The sequence below is a fragment of the Enoplosus armatus genome, chromosome 2 (genome assembly GCF_043641665.1).
Source record: "Enoplosus armatus isolate fEnoArm2 chromosome 2, fEnoArm2.hap1, whole genome shotgun sequence".
In the NCBI taxonomy this organism is placed as follows: Eukaryota; Metazoa; Chordata; class Actinopteri; order Centrarchiformes; family Enoplosidae; genus Enoplosus; species Enoplosus armatus.
In genome coordinates this window covers 26,020,204-26,042,148 of record NC_092181.1, presented here as the reverse complement: position 1 = coordinate 26,042,148, position 21,945 = coordinate 26,020,204, and the positions used below count along the sequence as shown (strand labels likewise).

General features: G+C 41.0%; 1 protein-coding gene across 1 annotated transcript; it reads left to right on the top strand.

Moving 5' to 3' along the window:
* The first annotated feature begins 2,354 nt into the window (after positions 1 to 2,354).
* Positions 2,355 to 21,561, top strand: LOC139293003 (B-cell receptor CD22-like). Its single transcript, XM_070915368.1, has 14 exons — positions 2,355 to 2,475; positions 3,867 to 4,217; positions 4,313 to 4,567; positions 5,243 to 5,602; positions 7,386 to 7,643; positions 8,153 to 8,413; positions 8,512 to 8,765; positions 16,572 to 16,584; positions 18,141 to 18,398; positions 18,641 to 18,901; positions 19,143 to 19,403; positions 20,345 to 20,426; positions 20,985 to 21,048; positions 21,391 to 21,561. The coding sequence occupies exons 1-14, from the start codon at positions 2,409 to 2,411 to the stop codon at positions 21,559 to 21,561; spliced, it is 2,916 nt and encodes a 971-aa protein (XP_070771469.1). The 5' UTR covers positions 2,355 to 2,408.
* Positions 21,562 to 21,945: the final 384 nt, after the last annotated feature.

Below are 21,945 nucleotides of genomic sequence, written 5' to 3'. Positions count from 1 at the left end.
CACAATTTCACAATAAATAGTGCGTCGTTCCCTCTCACCTCTCCCGTCTGTCTGGATTCAGAGTCGCAGTGTTTAGCGCCTGGAATGCACAGATTTGATTGGCTGAGTAGCGTCACGTGGGCTGGCGTAACTCGTGTGCAGTTGGTCTGTGAGCTTTATTTTTCCACCTTCTCCTGGAGCTCAGTTATCTTGTCCTCTGTTGTTGAGGTGACTCTTTCTGAACAGTCTGTAATGTCTTTCCTTACATTTTCAACCGCAGCGAGAATGCCGTCAAATTTAGACGAAAACTCGGACTTCATGTTGTTAATAGCTGCCGGTATTACTGTCAAAGTGGTACCGGACCCCTCAGTTACAGTCGTGCTGCCCCCCTCCGGCTGTTTCTCGGCGCTAGCATTAGCATCATATTAGCTTCCATGCAGTGTTGCCAACTTGGCGACTTTCCAAATCCTCTTTACGACTTTTTATTTTTGTCGAAAGCTACTAGCGACAAATCTAGCTACTTTTTCTGGTGTTATTGGAGACTTTTCTGGTGTTTTGGAGACTCTGACGTGCTTTTTGGTCCATTTAGATTGTTAATGTTGTCAAGTTAAATACAAAAAAAATGTTTTACTGTGACTTGTTGTAGGCTCCTAAGTGGAGCATAAGGTTAGAAACTAAAACAAACTTAAGAAAACTAAACAACCCCCCCCCCCCCTAACATTTCTAACATTTAACAATACAGGACAAAATTGATTTATGTAATGTGGGTCTAGACAAAGCGTTTAAGTCAGTTATTTTGAGAAGTGATGGCCTATTTCAACGGCAAAATTAAAAAAAACAAAAAAAACACGAGAATCAACAGAAGAAAGTTCATTTGTAGTTCTAAACATATTTAGGGTGTTTTTTTACTCACTTTTTTGTCTCTCCCATGGCTTTATTCTTCTCTCCCACAGCGTCCATTGCAATTGCATGCAAACAATTATGCAAATTAGGCAATGACGTAATTTAGCGACTTTTAGGACAGCCAATAGCTACTTTCCTTACTGCTCATTATTAGCAGTTAGCTTGGACTTGACACTCTGTGTTGTAAAACCCTCTAGGCTAGACTGGAGTGCCCGGCCGCGACCCGTCCTCCCTTCAGCAAGCCGCCATAACCGGAAGTCATCTCAGCTTAGTTTTTTACTCTGCATGTGTCAGCTTTAAGTATTTCATGACACATTGCATTCAGTTCTAAATATATGCCTCCTACGGCCACCTGATTAAGTAAAAGTTCAATATCCAGTGACCTTTTATCTCTGGTTTATCTCCAATAACTCGTCTTCCTCCCAGACCTCTTCGTGCAGGCGCCAAAGAGTGCCTGAAGTAGTTGTTCGGGCAACAAGAGATGTGATGACTCTCAGACTTGGAGCTGAAATACTTTGTGAATTACGCTTAGACTAAAAAAAAATAGGAGTCTTAAAGTTAGGACTGACGCAGCACTTACTTTTAAGGGTTTCATCGAACTCGGCCAGTTAGGAGCTACTTTTAGCCTAAAGATGTTTTGTGAACGTGACACCACTTTTAGTTCAGGAGAAGTAGATAAGGAGTCTCTGCCGATCACAGTCGAACTGCAAGTGATAAACCAAAATAAAGAGCTGCATTGAAAGACTGAGGCTGTCCGTAAGAAACGCTCTCATGTAGTCCAGAGTGTTGTAATGTATAGAATCTGTGTAGCTTTTTAATGCCATCCCTCTAATTTAAACAGTTCTTTATGTGTTTGGCCTGTCTCTTGTGCCGCTGTAACGTGGATCAATAAAGATTATATTATCTCATCATTAGTTTCACTCACTGGTTCCCTCAACTGAAAAAAAACTTCAGGCCTGAAGAGGTTAAACTACAGAGTTTGCACTACTTTCCTCTTTGAAAGCGATTTAGGCCTTTCATCAGTATTTTAATATCTAAAATAACAAACAGATTCCCTCTTTTAAAAATTGGAAATATGTTTTATACTATCAATAAGACTGCATCATGTGACCTTTATCAGCCCATACTGATGCAGCGAATCTCTCTGACCCTGTGGTTTGCATGCTGTGCTTCCAAGCGATGCATCAAACTGTCTGTCACATGTGTCACTTCAGTTCCTGTTCAGTTGAGCACCACTGACCAACCAGACCACACCTAAAAAAAGGTCTCTTCTTCTTCTTGTGTTAGTGGGGTGTTTTACTGGTTTCTCACACTCTCTGAAGTAGATTGTATTAAAAAAAACTTTCTGTTCTGTGTTTCCAGCTAAATCATCTGGCACTTGGTCAATCATGCATGTAAATAATGTAAAGAGGAAGGAAGTTAAGTGTATTTTTATCTTCAACTTGACTTCTGCTTTCACACCACATCGTCAAGTTGTCTTATCCTTCCACGTTTGGTTGAGGTGTTTTTGATGTGTGTACAGAGGGATGAGAGGAGCAGCTATGAGTTGGATTTGGAGGAGTGGATTTGTCGCCCTTCTCCTCACCGGACCAGGTACTGTATATCTACATGTATGTCGCGGGGTATTTACACTCAGCAAGAGAACCCTAAAGTGAGTATAAGAAACAGCGTTTAATTCATTCACTCTCGGATCACCGTGTTCCTACATTTGACCTGTAAAGTGATGCATTGCCTCTCCTTAAAACACCAAACATTAACATTTGGACATCTGAAGTGCACTCAGTACTTCTACTTGGGTGTATAAATGTAAATAAATAAAAATGGTTTGTGGATTTTCACATGTTTTTCACAAAAATCTGTCTTTTTACCCGGATACTGTAAATGTAAGTGTTGTGTACGGTAAGAGCAGCAGGGGGGACAAAACATCTTGGCTGAATGGAAACCTACTCGCCTCTGCCTGTTGGCACTTTTATAGCAATGAAGTAACATTTTTGATAGAAAACTGTATTCCTGTTTTAGTTACAGAGATGAGTTTTTGTGACAATGATTGCAGTAAATCAAATTCTGAGGTTGTTAAAGCTTTAAAGCTAAAAAATAATTCAAATAACTAAAAGGAAAAGCAACACACCAATTATCAGAATAATACATCATTTTAAAAAAGCTCTCTGACAGTAGATTAATCAGTTCAGCTGTACTTGTATATACTGTTGGGTAATTTATGACAAAAATCATATTTCATAAGCTTTGCATGTTTTGTATGCAAAAATCTTGATTTGTAAAGTAACTAGTAACTAAAGCTGTCAAATAATTGTGAATTTAAAAGCACAATATTTCCCTCTGAAATGTGATGAAGTAGAAGTAGAAAGTGGCTTCAAAAGAAATGACTTAAGTAACTCAAATTCGCAGTACAGCGCTTGAGTAAAGCTACTTCCCTGTCTGTGTTTTAGTATTGCATAAAATATCTTTAATGTTACTGCTGCATTGATGTTGCATCATATTCCATTCTCTGTGATGATGCATTTTCCAGCAGAGGGTTTTTCAATACTTTATTTATCTTAAGAAGAATTTTCTCCGCCCATAAAGGAACACTTGAGAAACACTCAAATTCAAAATCAACAAATTTGAAGATACATAGTTTTCACTGGACAGGAAGGGTATGAACAATAGTAATCTGCAAAGAAACTAGTAACTAAAGTTAGCTAGCAAGTAAAGTACCTTGAACGTGTACTTAAGTACAGTACTTGAGTAAATGTACTTAGTTACTTTCCACCGCTGCTTACAGAATAACGGGAGAGCCAACAGTCTACAGGTTTTCATTCCTCCCTGTTGAGCGATTGTTGAGTTTCTAAAATGAAATGAGAACCTGCAGACTGTCGGTTCTTCATGACAAATGGGTTGGAACCCCTGGAAGAAGTAAAAATAAGTCTGTTCTCTGGTGTTGTTATGAATCTGATGGTGGTTCCTGTTCTTCTTCTGTGTTACAGCGGTGCAGAGTCAGAATGGCTGGGAAGTGACTTACTCTTCTAATCAGGTCTGTGCCTTCAAAGGATCAACAGTGGACATAAGCTGCACCTACAGACACCCGCTCACAATAAACCCTGTTACTATAGTTGATGCATTCTGGTTTAGTGAAGAGAGCAACACTGTTTATGTGGATCTGAGAACAGACCCGGAGTATTCAGGTCGAGTGCAGTATCTCTGTGATGTGAGTCGCTGCACTCTGAGGATCAAGGACCTGAGAGAGAGCGACTCAGCTGAGTACAGGTTCAGGTTCATAACAGATCAGCCAGATGGGAGATATACTGGTTCACCCGGAGTCACTCTGACTGTCACAGGTAACGTTTCCATCTGAATATTTATTCATTTAGTGTTCAACGTCTGATGAAGGTCGCTTGCGTCTGTATGTTGGACAGTGCAGTCTAAAATGAAGACGTCTGTCCCTTATTCACATATTCAGGTCTCCAGGTGCAGGTGAGCAGATTAGAGGTCGATCAGTCTTATAACTGGGCAGAGCTGAAGTGTCACGGCAAGTGTCATCTACCTGGTTATCTTCAGTACGTCTGGTACAAGAATGAAGAGAACCTTGGTGGAAGTACATCTGATCGATATTCAGCCAACTTTGGTTCTGCAGACAACTTTTCCTGTGCTGTACGAGGATATGAGAAGCTCCGCTCTCCTGCAGTGTGTGAGTTTACTTACAGTCTTCCACTCACATGACACCACCTGATGGAGCCTTTAAGCTTTTGTACTGCACCTTAACTGCATGTAACTCAAATCACTGCCACATGAGACTGCAGACATGTTGCATTATTATCTCTTATTCCCTGTCTTCTGTAAAATCACTTGATACTTGACTCTGATCCAGGATCATTTCTCTGGTCTCCTGTCTTCAGCACTGCTGAACTGTGTGTGTGTGTGTGTGTGTGTGTGTGTGTGTGTGTGTGTGGGGTCAGCTTCATAAATAACTTTCAAGTCTTACTTTGGGGTAACGTCAGGGAGGAGACCCAGTCCTAGCAGGTTATCATATTAAATTCTGGTGTCATGAATCTGACTGACTTCTCATGTGCTCTGTGTTACAGCTGTACAGGGTCACTGGGATGTGACTTACACTCACAGATGCACTTTTCCGGTGTTTTGTTGACCATTTTTAGAACGAATGGACCAAAGACGAAACACCCAGAAGTAACAAATAGAGTTCAACAGAGCACCAACAATGTTAAAATATGATAAACACCTGATACGATTCTATATTCCAGTTCAGTTCTAATTAGATGGATGAATGATTAGGAACTTTTTATGACAATGATTGCAGTTAATTGACGATTGTTGATTGTGGTTTCCGATGTGCTCTGTGTTACAGCGGTGCTGGCTGGGAATGGCTGGCAAGTGACTTACTCTTCTACTGAGATCTGTGCCTTTAAAGGATCAACAGTGGACATTCGCTGCACCTATAGATACCCATCCATTAATAAAAATGGCCATATTACAGTCAAGGATGCATTCTGGTTTACAAAACCGCCGGTGAAGGATTCATATCTGAAACTGGAAACAGACTCAGGCTATACAGGTCGTGTGGAGTATAATTTTCAAGGGAACGACTGCACTCTGAGAATCACAGACCTGAGAGAGAGCGACGCAGCTGAGTACAAGTTCAGGTTCATAACAAGTCAGCGAGATGGGAGATATACTGGTAAACCGGGAGTCACTCTGACTGTCACAGGTAACGTTTTCACTGGAAGTCACCTCTTAATTTTTAATATATAGGAAACATTACTTTCAGCGTGTGTGTATTTCTTACTGTATTTCAGTTGATTCTAAAATGAATGTATGTCGGTTAACCACAGTTCCACAGCTCCAGATACATGTGAGGAGGTCAACAGTCAACCAGCATTCAACCTGGACTGAGCTGAGATGTCACAGCAGGTGTCAGCTGCCTGATCCTCCTTCCTACGTCTGGTACATGAATGACCAGAAAATGAAGGAAGAAAAAGTTTATTTTCATCCACACCCAATAAATCTCACAGACAGATATTCTTGTGCTGTCTTGGGATACGAGTCGTTCCCCTCTCTGCCAGTGTGTGAGTTTACTTTCTAATTCTTCCTCTAAAATCATGTCAGCTGGTGGAAAGTTTCACACAAACAGTTTAGAACAAGTCAAATTCAGTTTTTATCTCTTACACATTTTTAGTTCCTCTTCATAAACATTACATAATATTATTGTTCAATCAGGCGGTTTAGTTCACTCAAGCCTTTTTTGGTTTCATTTTTTTAGCACCAGCGCCGCAAAAACAGGAACGAGGGATAGTTTTAAACAGAAAAAAAAAAAACTATTTAGCAAACCGCAAATGGAAAATGATTTTACTTCTGTAAAGATGCAGAAAACACCGCAAGCAACGTAGAGTCTTTATGACCACGGCAAGTTTAGTTATAGAAGAGAGAACTACATCTTTGGCCAATAACACTACAGCCATTGAAACTTAGTGAGCAGCAGTATGCAGTACATACAGCATACTGCTGCTCATATTAGTATGCAGTATGAAACTGTGGTTTCCCTTTTGAAAAGCAGAAGTAATAATCATGCAGGTATTATGCCCCTGCCGTAAGAAAGTAGCAACAAACCTCTGAATGAGGCCTCGTAGATCTAATATGAGTGAAGATTCAGTAACTGAGTTGCTTATTTCTCGCCTCAAATTTGTTCAAATCTTGGTGGACCTCTGAGGTGAAGTAAGTGAACGTTTACATAACGTTAATGGCAAACCACCTGCAGCGCTTTGCATTGTGGGACACAGTAGGCAAGGTAGATTTTGGTGCAACATACAGCGCTTAACAAATGTATTAGACCCCCACCCAGTGTGAGGTGTTTGCCACCGCTGCCCTAAATGAACAGTATTGCTGATGACCAAAATATTTCATGTTTCTGTAATGGTTAATCCACCAGTATGTGCAAGCCAAGCTCTTTAATCAAAATGATATCTTTAATGCTAAAATATAATTATTGTTGTTATCCATGAATGAAAAAGCAGAACAAAATAGTAAAGCACATTATTATTTTTTGATTGAGATGCCAAATTTCAGTTATTTACTTGCATTCCTGAACAGAAACATTTGTTTTAGTGGTTGCAAGAATGCAAACTGTTATCAGGGCCAAAGGAGGTCGTACAGAATATTAAGATTTTTGGTTAATATATGTGAATAAGGACTACTTAGTTGTTCCAGTTTGTTATTTGCCTAATAAATAACGATGGTTGATGACAGGTGGTCTAATACATTTGTTAAGCACTGTACGTACGTAGTGCTGGTATAGTGCCTGGGAGAGCTCCAGGATCAGCACTCTGGACAGCAGCAATAATCAAACATTAAAAAGAAAAAATTAAATGTGTTCTGTTAACCTTGTTTAACTTCTTCCAGGATGTATTAACGTATTAGTATAAGTATTAATGCATAAAACTATGTTTCTATGTTATTGTCATTTTGAAGTTCATGTATGTTTATATCTCCTGCAGACGCTCCAGAGCTTCCCTCTGTATCGGCGAGTCCCTCTGATGATTTAATGGAGGGCAGTTCAGTGAAATTGACTTGTAGCTGTGACGCTAACCCAGCAGCTAATTATTCCTGGTACAAGAAGAACCAAACACGGCTCAACAACAAACCACAGCTGGTCTTCAGCTCCGTCCGGTCCTCCGACTCTGGAGAGTATTACTGTGCAGCTGAGAACGAGCTGGGGAGGAGGACGTCTGAATACATCTTTATTGATGTGAGATGTGAGTAAAATACAGGTTATATGCTACAGAGAGATTAGATATGTCACGTTCTTTGATCTTTATTAAAGGGGTATTCCACCGAGTTTATACATGAGGACTTCTGCTCAGCCTGTGACAGTTGTATTAATGTCTTCTGTGGCTGCAAACTCTGTAAAATCAACCTTAATGATGTCGTCAGGGTTATCTCAGTTCAGTCATCACATTTTCAATAAGAAGCCTGCATTACAAACTGGGCTGTGGTCAGGATATTTCGGCCTCTGCTGCTTCAATTTTGGTAATTCTTTAAAATCTAAATAGTGTGAGTCCCTCATCTTTGTGGAAGTGCAACACTAAATCACTGGAGTGTCCCTTTTTAAGTTAACAACAAGAACGTTTTACCCGCCTGCTTCAATTTCACCGTCTGCTGTTGCAGTTCACTGAGCAGCTCCAGCAGATTTAGACCACCTTCAACTTTCCAGTATGAGCCACTAAAGTAACGCACTCATGACAATCTACATTCATATATACAGATGCTCCGAAGACCTCCTCTGCGTCAGTGAGTCCCTCTGGTGAGATAGTGGAGGGCACTTCAGTGACTCTGACCTGCAGCAGTGATGCTAACCCAGCAGCTAACTACACCTGGTACAAGGAGAACCAAACACTGCTTCAAGGGCCAGAAGGAAAGTATTATTTCACCTCCATCAGCCACCAGGACAGCGGATACTACAACTGCAAATCTGAGAACCAATATGGACAGATGAACTCTTCATCTCTATTTATAGATGTTCAGTGTAAGTCAAACTTTATTTTTAATGCTACAAAAGTCCAAATCATGCATGCTAATATTAATGGCAATTGTCTCCATACATATTGTTTAATTGTTTACCAGATCCTCCAAAGCCTCCCTCTGTGTCAGTGAGTCCCTCTGCTGAGATAGTGGAGGGCAGTTCAGTCAATCTGACCTGCAGCAGTGATGCTAACCCAGCAGCTAACTACACCTGGTACAAGGAGAATGAAGACTCACCGAAAGCTTCAGGACAGAACTTCTCCATCACTGACATCAGAGCTGAACACAGCGGGAGTTATTACTGCGAAGCCCAGAACAGCAGAGGACGTCACAACTCCACCTTACACCTGACTGTTGTGGCAGGTGAGTTCACTCACACGTGTACACATCAGACGTTATAATCCATCATGTGACGTAAGGAGCAGCTGGTGATTCCTTGTATATTGGAAGAAGTGCATCGTAGTCTACACCAAAACTGTTGGCAATGACCGAGACGGTGGTATACATTTATATATTAATTGCTGAAATCTCAGAACATGGTGGCAACACTAAAATGAGCAGTCAAATTAGACACAACAACAACAACAACAACAACAAACCCCCAGATTATCCAAAGCTGTTTGGAAGAGAGAGAAACAGGAGTTAACAGTACAATAATTGCTCATGCTGTCCTTTGTAAACTTCCCCAGAGGTCATGGTTTACAGACTACGGACTTCCTGGTTTCACTTCTGCTGTAATTGAGCACTCACACAGTTTTCCTGCACAATTGGGGATTATTATCACTTTCAGTTTGACCTCAAAATAAGTTAACAAGTTTGTTTGTGTATAACCTGTTTGATTGTCTGACTGATTTTGCCCAATCAGGACTTTACTGTAAAGTACGCGTTACCAGATCAATGCAATTAACTTGATGAGTTCAATGTACTACGTAAATGACCTGTGTGTTTATTAAGTTAGGGGCTTCGTCAGCAGAAACGCAGGCTATTTCGCACAAGCACAACAACTAGTGCACATATTGGTTCACATGGGTGGAGTGGTACTATATGCAAAAGGACGGCGTGAGGTGCCTCATTTCAATGACATTCCCATTTGTTTGCACCTTTCCTGCTGCCTTTGCGCTGAAATACCAAATAGACGAACTACAGGATATATTGCCAAGTGAATTTTAAGGTCAGAAAAATACCCAACTGTTGCCTCACTCAATGAGCTCAACAACCCCGATGTTTAGCCAATGCACAGCTTCATTCAGAGAGAACGTTGAGGTGATGTCAGGGTGCCTGGAGCCAGTTGTAACCCATCTGACTGAGAGAAGGTCCTGGGACAGACCATGGACGTAAAGGGGTTGAATCTCCCAGCTGGCCTTGGAAAGCTTGGGGATCCTACAGGAGGATGTTTCTACAATGTCTTTTGTCTCTTATGAGGGACAAAAGTATTTTATTATCTTCAAAAAAACACCATGATATATGTACAAAGAAAGAAGATTTTTTTTTTGTTATATTCTTCAATGGGTCTTACCACACCCGTATTAAGTTTTTATTTTATTTTATCACAGTTTTCCCAGAAGCATGGAAGTCAGCAGTCACTGGAACAATCCCTGCTGTTTTCCTGCCTATCATATGTCTGTCTGTCTTCCTACTGATAAGGTGAGTAGATCTGTTTTACTAAAGCATTGTACATGAGATACGTGAAGATCGGTCTTCTCATCAGTCCATTTGGCAACCAAATTATTAATTATTGATTTTTTTTAAACAGAAAAAAGAGGGCCTCCAAGAAATCATCCGAGCCTGGAGATAGACCGGACAACAGGGACCAGGTGAGCAAGGACATTGTTGATTCCTGTGAAACCCTTACAAGCTCCTCAGTTCCTCAGTTGAAGTGATTCAATTCCTAGTACATTCAAATTTGATACCATATATATATCTTTACCTGACCTTTTCTCTGCCGTACACGTACGTATTGGTGAAACAGGAACATCTGTTCAGTCGTTACTGCAGGTGTTGTTGCTTGTCATGTTGGTAGTCACATGATTCGAGCTTCCTGGCCATGAAATACTTCTGCTGAGGAAGGAGCTACAAGTAGTGCTGGAGGTTAAGAGATACCAGCTAGATATAGGTGGGCTTTACGCACAACACCAAACTTCATGGCTTGACTCTCTCCTTTTCTGGGGGTGAAAGGTGGAGTGGGTGTGGGGATACTGGTGTAACTGTTGTCTATGGCTACCAGCTGGGATTTCCAGTTTTCTTGAAGTGAAACATTTTTGTACAGGTATTGAGCTCGTCATTCCTTGTCCGACACAATCTAAATGAAAAGTTGATCCTTGCTATCATCTGCAGCACGCCACTCTCTTGCGTCCACCCCTCTACTCTCCCACCTGACATCTACCCTCAGGCTGGCTCATATCATGCAAAACCCACCTTCTTGAATCTTGGCAACCAATAAAAAAATGACAACCTGTGACTATGACACATAAAACAGTCTCCGTGTGACGTGTAGTTAAGCACATTCTCAGAATAAAGAATGAACCTTCATGGTGCAACCGAGGAGTGGATAATGTCCATTTTGGTGACCTTGGGAGCTCCGTCTCTGCCTTTTGCAGATGATGTAGTTCTGCTGGCTCCATCAGACTGAGACCTAAAGCACAAACTGGAGCAGTTTGCAGCAGAGTGTAAAATCTGCGGCCGTGGTGGTCTTCAAATGGTGGATTTCCCCCTGTGGTTAGGAAAGAGTTGCTGCTTCAAGTGTTCTGTTACGGTGAGGTCTTATTCATGATTGAGGGTAAAAAGGAGCGTTACATCATCAGGTGATTGGAGCCTGATGGTGAAACTCTCTATTTACCATCATATCTATATTCCAACTCAGGGTAGTGACTGAAAGAATGGGTTTACATAAGTAAGCAGGTGAATGCAGCTTATCTGTAAGAGTGTGTGGGCTCACTCTTCGGGACAAGGTGATACCTGGAAGGTACTAAGAGTAAAACCACTGCTACTAAACCATTGCATTGAAATGAGCTTTGCACGTTTGGACATCTGGTCAAGGTGCGTCCTTGATGTTTCCCCTGAAAATGTACACAACCAACTGGGTGGAGACCCTGCAGCAGACCAAGAAGACACCGGTAGGATTGCATTCCTTGTCTATGTTGGAAAAGGCCTTAAGATCTACGAGGAGAAGGCTGTGGAGAAGGGCTTCTGGGCTATCTTGCTTTGCCTGCTGCCACCATGACTAGAGTACAAGGATGAGTTAAGGAAAATGGATAGATGGATAGATGAAGAAGAGTTCAAAGTTCTACATTGCTGCACATTGTAAAGTGTAAATGTCTTTGCAGTGTCTACCCAGTCAGTCAGAGGCGCAGGGTGACCTTCACTACGCCAGTGTCCACTTCTCTAAGGACCAGACAGATCCTGTCTACTCCAACATCAGACCAGCTGCACCCTGCAGACACGAGGAAGAAGAACAAGAAGTGCAGTATGCTGCTGTCAAATTTAACAGCGCCAGTGATCCCCCGAGGTGAGCAGCTCTTTTCACAGGAACATTATCCTCAAAAACCTCAAAATGACATATAGTGGAATTTATGATGAAGTATTTTATTTCAACACTTTAATTGCTGTTGCATTTGCTTGTTTTGTTGACATTTTTACTATCACCATTAGAAATTTGCATTAGTCAATAGTATATCTTTATCTTTTCTTTCTCAGGACCAGAGGTCAGGAAACGGAGGAGGATCCAGCTGCATTGTACAGTACAATCAACAAAACTGCTGAATGCAAAAGGAACCTCTAGTCTGTCCTTCTTTTTTTTTCGTTTAAATTTTTTTTTAAAGCAGGTAACCATTTGATTTTTCGCCATGCTAGCAGCATGGGTCTAGGAATGGCAAAGTTAGCGATTAGTTAGCTGGTCCACCACTTTTGTCCAGACCGAACAACTGCAGGATGGATTGCCATAAAGCTTTGTGCTGACATCTGTGGTCCCCAGAGGATTCATTCAGCGCCACTAGCAGGGTGACACAACTGTTGGATGGATTGTCATAATATTTGGTACAAATGTCCATGGTGCGCCAAGGATAAATCCTCATGACTTTGGGGATTCCCTGACTTTTCATCGGTTTATCTGAAATGCCTCAACTACTATTGGATGGATTGCCATGAAATGTGTTATTTGTTTCTTTGGTTTATGACCAAATACCTGCAAAACGAATCTGTGTTAGTTATCTAGTGCTAACTAGCAAATGTTAGCATGCTAACACCACTAACATGGTGATTATGATAAACATTATACCTGCTAAATGTCACGATACAATACAATGCAAACAAAACTAGGACCCACTTGTAAAAAACATTGCTCCTTAACACTACTAGTGGTCAAAAACTCCACAGGGTACCTTTAACCTTAATTAAAGCTAATGTAGGTGTACCAAACATTTTTATAATTTGCGGCTTCAGACGTATTGTATCTCTGTAGTTTTGTATCAGATACCTAACAGGAGATAAGATTGTAATTTATATTTTTTTATTTAATCCCAATATAAGATTTGCTATTTAAAAACACTCTGGGGTATTGGAGAGGAACATGCATTAGGCGATCTAGTTGTAATTTCATACTCCTGCCACTAGATGTTAGTCTATTTATACAGTCTATCTCACCTTTTTGTTTCAGAAATCAGAAACTGTTTATTGCCAAGTAACATTACATTACATTACAAGGAATGTGTCGTGGTCTGATGGTGCTATTGTTTTGACAACAAACATGTAAAAATATAAAGGTAAAAGAATAAGATAAGATAAATGATCACAATTTGTTTTATTTCCCGTTATTTCTACTACATTAGTATCACAGCTCATTACAGTTGTCTGTCTTTAACCTTATTGTTATAGCCCATCTCCTTTGTTCTCTGTTGTTTTGTTTTGCTTAAATAAACATTTGGTTGAAGCGCTTCCAGCTCATGTCCACACTAAGGTCATAAACTGTGATGAAGGGTCAAAAGTGCATATTGCTTTATTTTAAGGGGTCACAAGCAAAACAGGCTGAGAAGCAATGGGCTGGACAGTAATCTACTGGGGTTTCAGTCCAGCAGGAGTAGCTTAACAAATTACTGTCTGTCACAGCGAATAGTAGAACTGCATGTGTACTGAAATAACAGCCGCAATCCACCACTGCGGAAGTAGTCGAGCTAACATTTGTGCTGCAAGTTGTAGCGTCTATCTGAGCTACACATGGATTTTTTTCTTGTAAAACACAAAATAATAAGCTCTAACGACAAATATGCCTCGCTCCTGAAGCATCATATGACTTTTTGCAGACATTATTAATGTGGTACATCATTTCTTGGTTCAACAAGTCACGGTGGTGAGGCAGTTTCAGTGTCTGAACAGTGTAAAGTGATGTTTCAGACTTTCCGTTGTCTCTTTAGGGGCTTTGTTAAGTTGTTCACCGCTGAAGGGATTGACAGGACGTTCTGCGAGATTCTTGGCCGTGCACAGGCTTCTGGTTCACAATGAATATCAATAATGTGAAGAAGAAGGAAGTCTGGTGTATTTATTCTTCTTTCTGTGTACTGCTTAGTCTCCTGACCGCAGAGGAACGTTACAGTTCCAGGCAACGTCCTTCTATAATGTAAGTAGAAGTAGAATGTGACTATATCTATATCTTGTGTACATTAATTACCTTCTTATGTGTTTTATCGTCACTGACGCCACACAGACGTGAGGAGCAGCTATGAGTTTAACAGCAGCAGCGAGTGGATTTGTTGTCTTCCTTCTGTCTGTACAAGGTAATGCATATCCACATTTAGCAGGACATTTAGCAGCATTTGTGTCTTTGCCTGAGTCTGTTTTCTGTACCATTACATATTTAGCACCAGTGTTGTTACTGTTACCACATGAAACATCTGTCTGACGTGTAAAATCATTTGTTGTCCCATTACAGACTGAAGGGAAGTCGAAAAACAAAATAGCTCTTTTGGATCTTTTAACCTGATTGACATAAGAGACTGCTGTTATCATTATGAACTAATATGCTGTTTAAGGAAGTCAATTACCACGTGACCCTTTAAGCCGATCGCCTGTCAACTCTGTACTTACTCTATATAAATGACATTTTCCATGCTCTGATGAAGGCCACTCGGCCGAAACGTTGGCATGTTTTCTTGACATGACCAAAATAAATTGTTGAAATTGAGATTAGTCATCTTTTTTCCTGCTGGACCTTTTACCTTTGGGTGTTCGACGTTCGATGGAACGATCACAATTACTCAGAGCTCAAAGTGACACCTTCCCGATGCTTGTTTTGTCTTCAACCGATAGTACACAATTCAAAATTATATTATATATAAGATATTAGATATATTATATATAGATATATAAATTGATAATTGAAAGCAGCAAATCCTCACATTTGTGAAGCTGGGACATGAAATGTCAATCAGTCCATGGATTGATGGATTCAGCTGTACTTGGATATACTGTTACAACTAAATCTTTAACAGTTCATAATCTCTTTGTATGTTTTGTGTGTAAAAATCCGAATTTGGAAAGTAACTAGTAACTAAGATGTCAAATAATTGTAGTGAAGTACAGTACAGTACTTGAGTAAACGTAGCCTACTTAGATACATGTTAGTACTACAACTATCCAGTAGGGATAACGCCAGAGACAAAGTAGTTTTGGAAATTTGCAGGTTTACATACAAAAATATACAAAAAATATTAAAATCCATTGTTTGATGTTTGATGTGTTTCTGCTGTGCTGTGTGTTACAGCGGCGCAGAGTCAGAACGGCTGGGAAGTGACTTACTCTTCTACTCAGATCTGCGCCTTAACAGGATCAACAGTGGACATGCGCTGCACCTACAGACACCCCTCCAGAGTAAACTACCTTCCCACCAAAGTTGAGAAAACATTCTGGTTTACTGAGAAGAAAGGTGTGGATCTGGAAACAGACTCAGCCTATACAGGTCGTGTGGAGTATCATTTTCAAGGGAAGGACTGCACTCTGAGAATCAAAGACCTGAGAGAGAGCGACGCAGCTGAGTACAGGTTCAGGTTCATAACAAACCAGCCAGATGGGAGATATACTGGTAAACCGGGAGTCACTTTGTCTGTCAAAGGTAACGTTTTCATCTGAATATTTCTTTTGTTCCAAATTTCCAATATCAGGGAAACAGTTCTGTGAAAGTTTGATGAAGCTCTGGGTAATATAGATTAGGTTTGGTACCAGCAGGCCATAAAACTGGTCTCTCATTCTGCTAAACAACAAACAAGTTATGTTCCTCATCACACACTGGTGCTGTACGTGGTTCACAATGCATATTAATACTGTAAATAGGAAGGAAGTCTGATGTGTTTCAGCTGTTTGCTTTCTGTCTCCTGCTTACCGTCATGACCAAGAGACGAAGAAACGGTACTGTGTGGTCCACTTACTTACTTGGCTCTTGACTCTTGGCTTAAACCTGAACTTTTGGTCATATATTGGGGGCAAGATTGTGACCCCTGTCTCACTTCAAGCATGGCCTTTGGTGTAGGAGGTGAATGGCGATCCCTGATCTTTCTGTGGACTGGTGTTGGTCTTGGTGTTCAGACCGCTGTGTGCGATGCTCCTTTCACATTAAGGGCATGTCGCGGCACCTAAGCCAGCTCTGTTTGCTGAATGAAGACCACTAGCCGTGATTGAAAGCTCTGAATCGTTAGTGAAAGTACCTTTGAGATTAGATTCTCTTCACATGTTGTTCACAAGGGGCAAAAGTGAACATACGTATTTACACGTGTGAATATTTCTGTTCCTTCTTCACAAATCCAGATCTACAGGTGCAGGCGATGAAATCGTCTTCATCTCCTTTCTGGGCATACCTGAGGTGTCACAGCAGTTGTCCTCTACCTCATCACTCTTCCTACATTTGGTACAAGAACGGACAGAAGATCCAGAAAGAAACGTCTTCTTCTTATTCTGGCTCCTTCGGTTATGCAGACAGCTATTCCTGTGCCCTTGAAGGGCGTCAGGACTTCCCGTCTCCTTCAGTGTGTGAGTTTACTCCTCAGTCTCTCTCTGACATGACTTTTACTTTTCTTGCTCATTCTGTCAACCAGCCTCTCGTGACTCTCCGTTCTTCGATGAGTCCAGGAAGTAACTTACATAGTGTATATTTTCATTCCAAAAATGTCCCTCAGACAAAGAACAGCGTCAGATGTATGGTAACGTTAAAAGAGCAATGACTGGTCAGATGTTTGTCAAGTTCTATGACTGCCAATGATCAGAGTTACAAGGTCTGAACAGTCAACCTTCCTCATGGAAATAATGACTGAATTATGCCACAGGTGGGAAAAATTGTACATTCATCGTTTAATCCACTCATGTTTATCTTAAATGCTTTCTAGAGGCTCTTAGTAGATGTGGTAATGTCCTAAGAGTTTGTCGCTCTAATTTCCTATGCATCCCTTCTGTTTGATGCCCTTTTGCCAACACAAACTCACACAAATATGCAATAAAATGTTTAAAATGTTTCTAATCTTTCAGGTGTCTACGGTCAAAACTGCAACAGAGTGACGTACTCTGACAGAAGCGTCTGTGCCTTCAAAGGCTCATCAGTGGACATTTCTTGTACCTACAACAGTTATTACAGTTATCGATTATCAACATTCTGGTTCAGTCCTGAACGTATTGATCAGCGGCGGTATCCCCACCGGCCTGAGGATGCAGATCGTGTTCAGGTCCTTGAGACAGAGGGAGGACGCTCCACTCTGAGAATCACTGACCTGAGAGAGAGCGACTCAGCCGAGTATCGCTTCAAATTCACAGCAGGAAGCTTTGAATGGACGAGTAGTTTACCTGGTACAACTCTGACTGTCGCAGGTACTGATGGACACAAACTGATACCCACAGCAGCACAGTTAGATAAAGATTTGTTTTCTATTAAGGCACCCCTAAAGGGGTTTATAGGCTGAAACTAATGGCTTTTTTTAATTAAAAAAAAAAATCCTATACGAATGTTTTGTAGATTAGTGATTTAATATTAATACAAAAAACTTTAGGGGTTACTAGGCTTTGAAAAAATGCTTTGGCTTGTGCTTATCTTTGCTTTTTCTTCTATAGTTAATCAGGAAGATTGCTTCTGTTTCACCTCTTACATGATGAGGGATAAACATCAGCTGAAGAGATTTGCAAACCAAAAGTTCTTATGAATGGCTTATAACTGAGCCATTAAGTATTTACAAAATCTTAATCGTGTTAATAGACAATAAACATGAAAATTTGTGTTTTTATGATTCTCGCAGCTTTTGTATTAACCTCCATTCTTTTGTTCGGGGGTATTCATCATTTTAGTTACCAGTGTCTTGAAGTATTTCACCTACAACTGCAAAGATTATCACGCGTGTCAGTGATTTTTACTGTTAACCAGTGACATTGTGGGTTCTTCCACATATATCCAGCTCTCCAGGTGCAGGTGACCAGATTATCGGTCGGACAGTCTTATACCAAGGCAGAGCTGAAGTGTCACAGCAGCTGCAGTCCAGCTGGTCGTCTTTCTTACGTCTGGTTCAAGAATGGAGAGAAAATGGCAGAGGAGGAAAGTTCTTATAAAGACTGGGTTCATCTCAGAGACGTCATCTCTTGTGCTTTGAAAGGACGTGAGGATTACGCTTCTTCCTCAGTGTGTGAGTTGGATCCACTGTGTAACTAACAATATATCCAACATAACAGTACGGGCCAATACCTATTAAACATGTTTATGTTTTCTTCTCCAGATGCTCCAAAGCCTCCCTCTGTGTCAGTGAGTCCCTCTGCTGAGATAGTGGAGGGCAGTTCAGTGAATCTGACCTGCAGCAGTGATGCTAACCCAGCAGCTAACTACACCTGGTACAAGGGGAAGAAAACACTGCTCAATAAAAAGCCCCAGCTGGTCTTCAGCTCCATCCAGTCCTCTGACTCTGGAGAGTATTACTGTGCAGCAGAGAATGAACTGGGGAGGAGGACATCGGAATATGCCTCTATTAATGTGAAATGTGAGTGAAATGCATTATTGATAATAACATACATCATATAAATCTCCATCTTTATGTTTTAATCACTTGAAAAGGGTCCTTCTGGGTACGAATGCTTTCTTAAGTTCTGTCTGCTTCACATTCACAGTGTGCTGCTGTAGTTCGCTGAGAAGCTCCAGCAGTTGTTTACGGAGAGTTTTTATTCACTATTCACTATGTGTGGCTGATTTTATAGTTAACTTGTGTAATATAATCTTTTCCAGATGCACCAAAGACCTCCTCTGCGTCAGTGAGTCCCTCTGCTGAGATAGTGGAGGGCAGTTCAGTGACTCTGACCTGCAGCAGTGATGCTAACCCAGCAGCTAACTACACCTGGTACAAGGAGAATAAAACACTGCTTCAAGGACCACAAGGAAGTTATCACTTCACCTCCATCAGCTCTGAGGACAGGGGGATCTACTCCTGCAAGTCTGAGAACCAACACGGAGAGTTAGGCTCTAAGTCTGTATTTATAGATGTCCAGTGTAAGTATTAAACATTACCGCTTCTCTTACGCCAATAATGGATTTAAAAGTAAGGGTTAGTGGGTTCATTTGTGCCATTGGGGAAGCTGAACCACCTAGGACAAAATTGGTCATGTGACCACACATTTGTAAGACATAGAGGGACACTATGTGAGTCTTTTTACATTTTAGTTTAAGTAAGTATGAAACCTGAAACACACGTGTGCTAATGAAATGTCTCTCTGTTCATATTGTCCTGCAGACGCTCCAAAGCCTCCCTCTGTGTCAGTGAGTCCCTCTGCTGAGATAGTGGAGGGCAGTTCAGTCAATCTGAGCTGCAGCAGTGATGCTAACCCAGCAGCTAACTACACCTGGTACAAGGAGAATGAAGACTCACCGACAGCATCAGGACAGAACTTCTCCATCACTGACATCAGAGCTGAACACAGCGGGAGTTATTACTGCGAAGCCCAGAACAGCAGAGGACGTCATAGCTCCACCTTACACCTGATTGATGTGGCAGGTGAGTTTCCATCCACACATACTGCAGCAGAGATCATGACACACTATCTGATGTGGGATCATCCCTATTAAACCTTTCTAATGAAACCACGTCTACACTAAGATAGCTGAAAATGTGTGGACCTAAACACAGTTCCTGCGTCGCAGTAAAGAACCAGCTTGCCTTCACCTCCTAACTTTCTCTCATTTTAAATGTCAGTGTTGCCGATCACACAATACAGGCGTTGTCATCAGCCTTTATTTCTCTTCATTTTGTCAGACTCAGCATAAAAGTGTGATTCTTCTCAGTTTTATCTCAGTGCAGCAGCACAGTTATTACTGTTTGGCTGTTTAGGGTGTAGTTTTTTTTACTAATTCAGCTGTCTAAGCAGAAACAGGAAAATGTGTAGATGAGAACGACTGTATTATGAGTTCGACTATGTTGAAACATTGGAGTGATGATGGGACAGGACAGAGGTTTAACCTGCTGAGACTCACCAGAGTAACGGGGCTCGGTCCGTCCCACTCCTTACCAAATAATGTAGTACACAATGTTTTCTAACCGAACGAGGAGTAAGAAGAGATTTAGCCATTTAGCCTGAAAATGCTAATGTAGATGCTAATGTCTGGCAGTGATTGGGAATGTATTACACATTATGTAATACCTGAGCAAATGTAGGGAAAAAATAACGTGTTGCTGCGCTTTTCGACCGCAATTGCGGCCGTCAAAAGCATTTTGGATTGGACAAAATTGTCCTTGGGTCCATTTCTGATTCACCTCGGGTCTCTTTTGAAAAATACTTCAGGTTTAACAAGTTTGAACAGTGAAGAGCTTAGAGGTATAGGTGGATATGTGGATAGAGGATTAGTTCCATTATTCTTTTACTGTCCAAAATAAAATATATTTAATTGTGAGATTATCACACAGCCTAATTCATTTGTCATTTTATCGCCACCACCTAGGAGCATGGAAATCAATAGCCATTGGAGCAACCGCTGCTGTTGTCCTGACTGTCTTACTCCTCTCTGTCTTTATATTGATTCGGTAAGCAGTTCCCTTTCATTAAGTCATTGTTTATTAAAGTAAAATTATGGTGTATTACAACTTGGATCTTATTTTTTTTAAAATGTCAATTATGACAACAATTAGTCAACAAAGTGAAAAGTATTACAACTTCGTCCAACGAGGAAAGAAATATGAGTTTGGACAGATTTTAAAACAAGCCAATACTTTCTGAACCACTTTTTTGGAGGTTAAACTGAAAGTGAACACAACCTAAATGTGGTAGGCACAGTAGGTCAAAGCTGAAACAGGAAGTCAGTCTGTAATCTGTGATGGATGTTTTAGTAGAGTTTGGGTGATGATTTTAAAGTTTGCTTCTATTTTCTTGTCCAAATATGTTTGGATTACCTGGAGGTCATTGTGTGACTACTTGCTGCCACATTCCCAGAGTCCACTTTTGTTATTATTACCGAAAAGGATCATGGCCAAAATACGGCCAAAGTTTCTTGGAGCTGAAATGACCCTTTATATTAAATCATTGAAATTTAAACTATTTTAACAATTATTCATCTATTTCTTTTTTTAAATTCCCCTAACCAGAAGTAAGAAGGCCTCTAAGCAATCATCTGAGCCTGGAGAGACAAGACCAGACAACAGGAATCAGGTGGGGAAGAAGAGTTACAATTCCAGTGCAAAAGAAAACCCGTTCTGTTTCAGTTCAGTTCAGTTCAGACTGCTGGGTCTTGTTGTTAATACACATCAGTCTCACACAAAAGCACTTCATGTTGCTCTTCGGACCGACCATGTCCTACTCTCTATCACCCTCTGCTCTCTTTGATTTTTATTTTTCAGGACATGATTAACTTTCTAATACATCCTAAAGCTTTCCTGCTTTTTGGGTTGTGGCCTTCTTTTGAAGTTCAACATGTTAACTGGTCCTTTTTGGCTCATCTACAACAATTTCAATGAGAGTAATCTTTGTTTGTGCACTGTCGAACCCACTCAGAGACAGCAAGAGGAGCAGGATGGCCTTCACTACGCCAGTGTCCAGTTCTTCAAGAACCAGGCAGATACTGTCTACTCCAACATCAGATCAGCTGGTCCCCACAGACCGGAGGACGAGGATGTTGAGTACTCTGCGGTCACATTTCATGTTGGCAGCACTGCCCCGAGGTGAGCGGCTCCTCTCACAGCAACATCATCCTGACTTTAAAGGGGGCCTATTATGCTCATTTCCAGCTCTATATTTTCATGTTGTGATTCTACTAGAGTAGCATGATTCACAGTTCAAAAAAGTCCTGATTTATCTTATACTGGCCCCTCATGCAGCCCCTCAGTTCACCCTCTGTCCGAAACAAGCCGTTTGAGCTCCTGTCTCTTTAAGGCCCACCTCCCTAAAAGCCCACTTTCTTCTGATTGGCCGGCCAAGTTCCGCAATTATTTCCAAAGGGAAGGAAACTGTGAACCTAACGTTGCTAAGCAACGCTGACATAAACATAAACATCTGGTCTGTCCCTGGAGCAGAGACACCATATAAGGACATCCGTGCCTATCTGACATC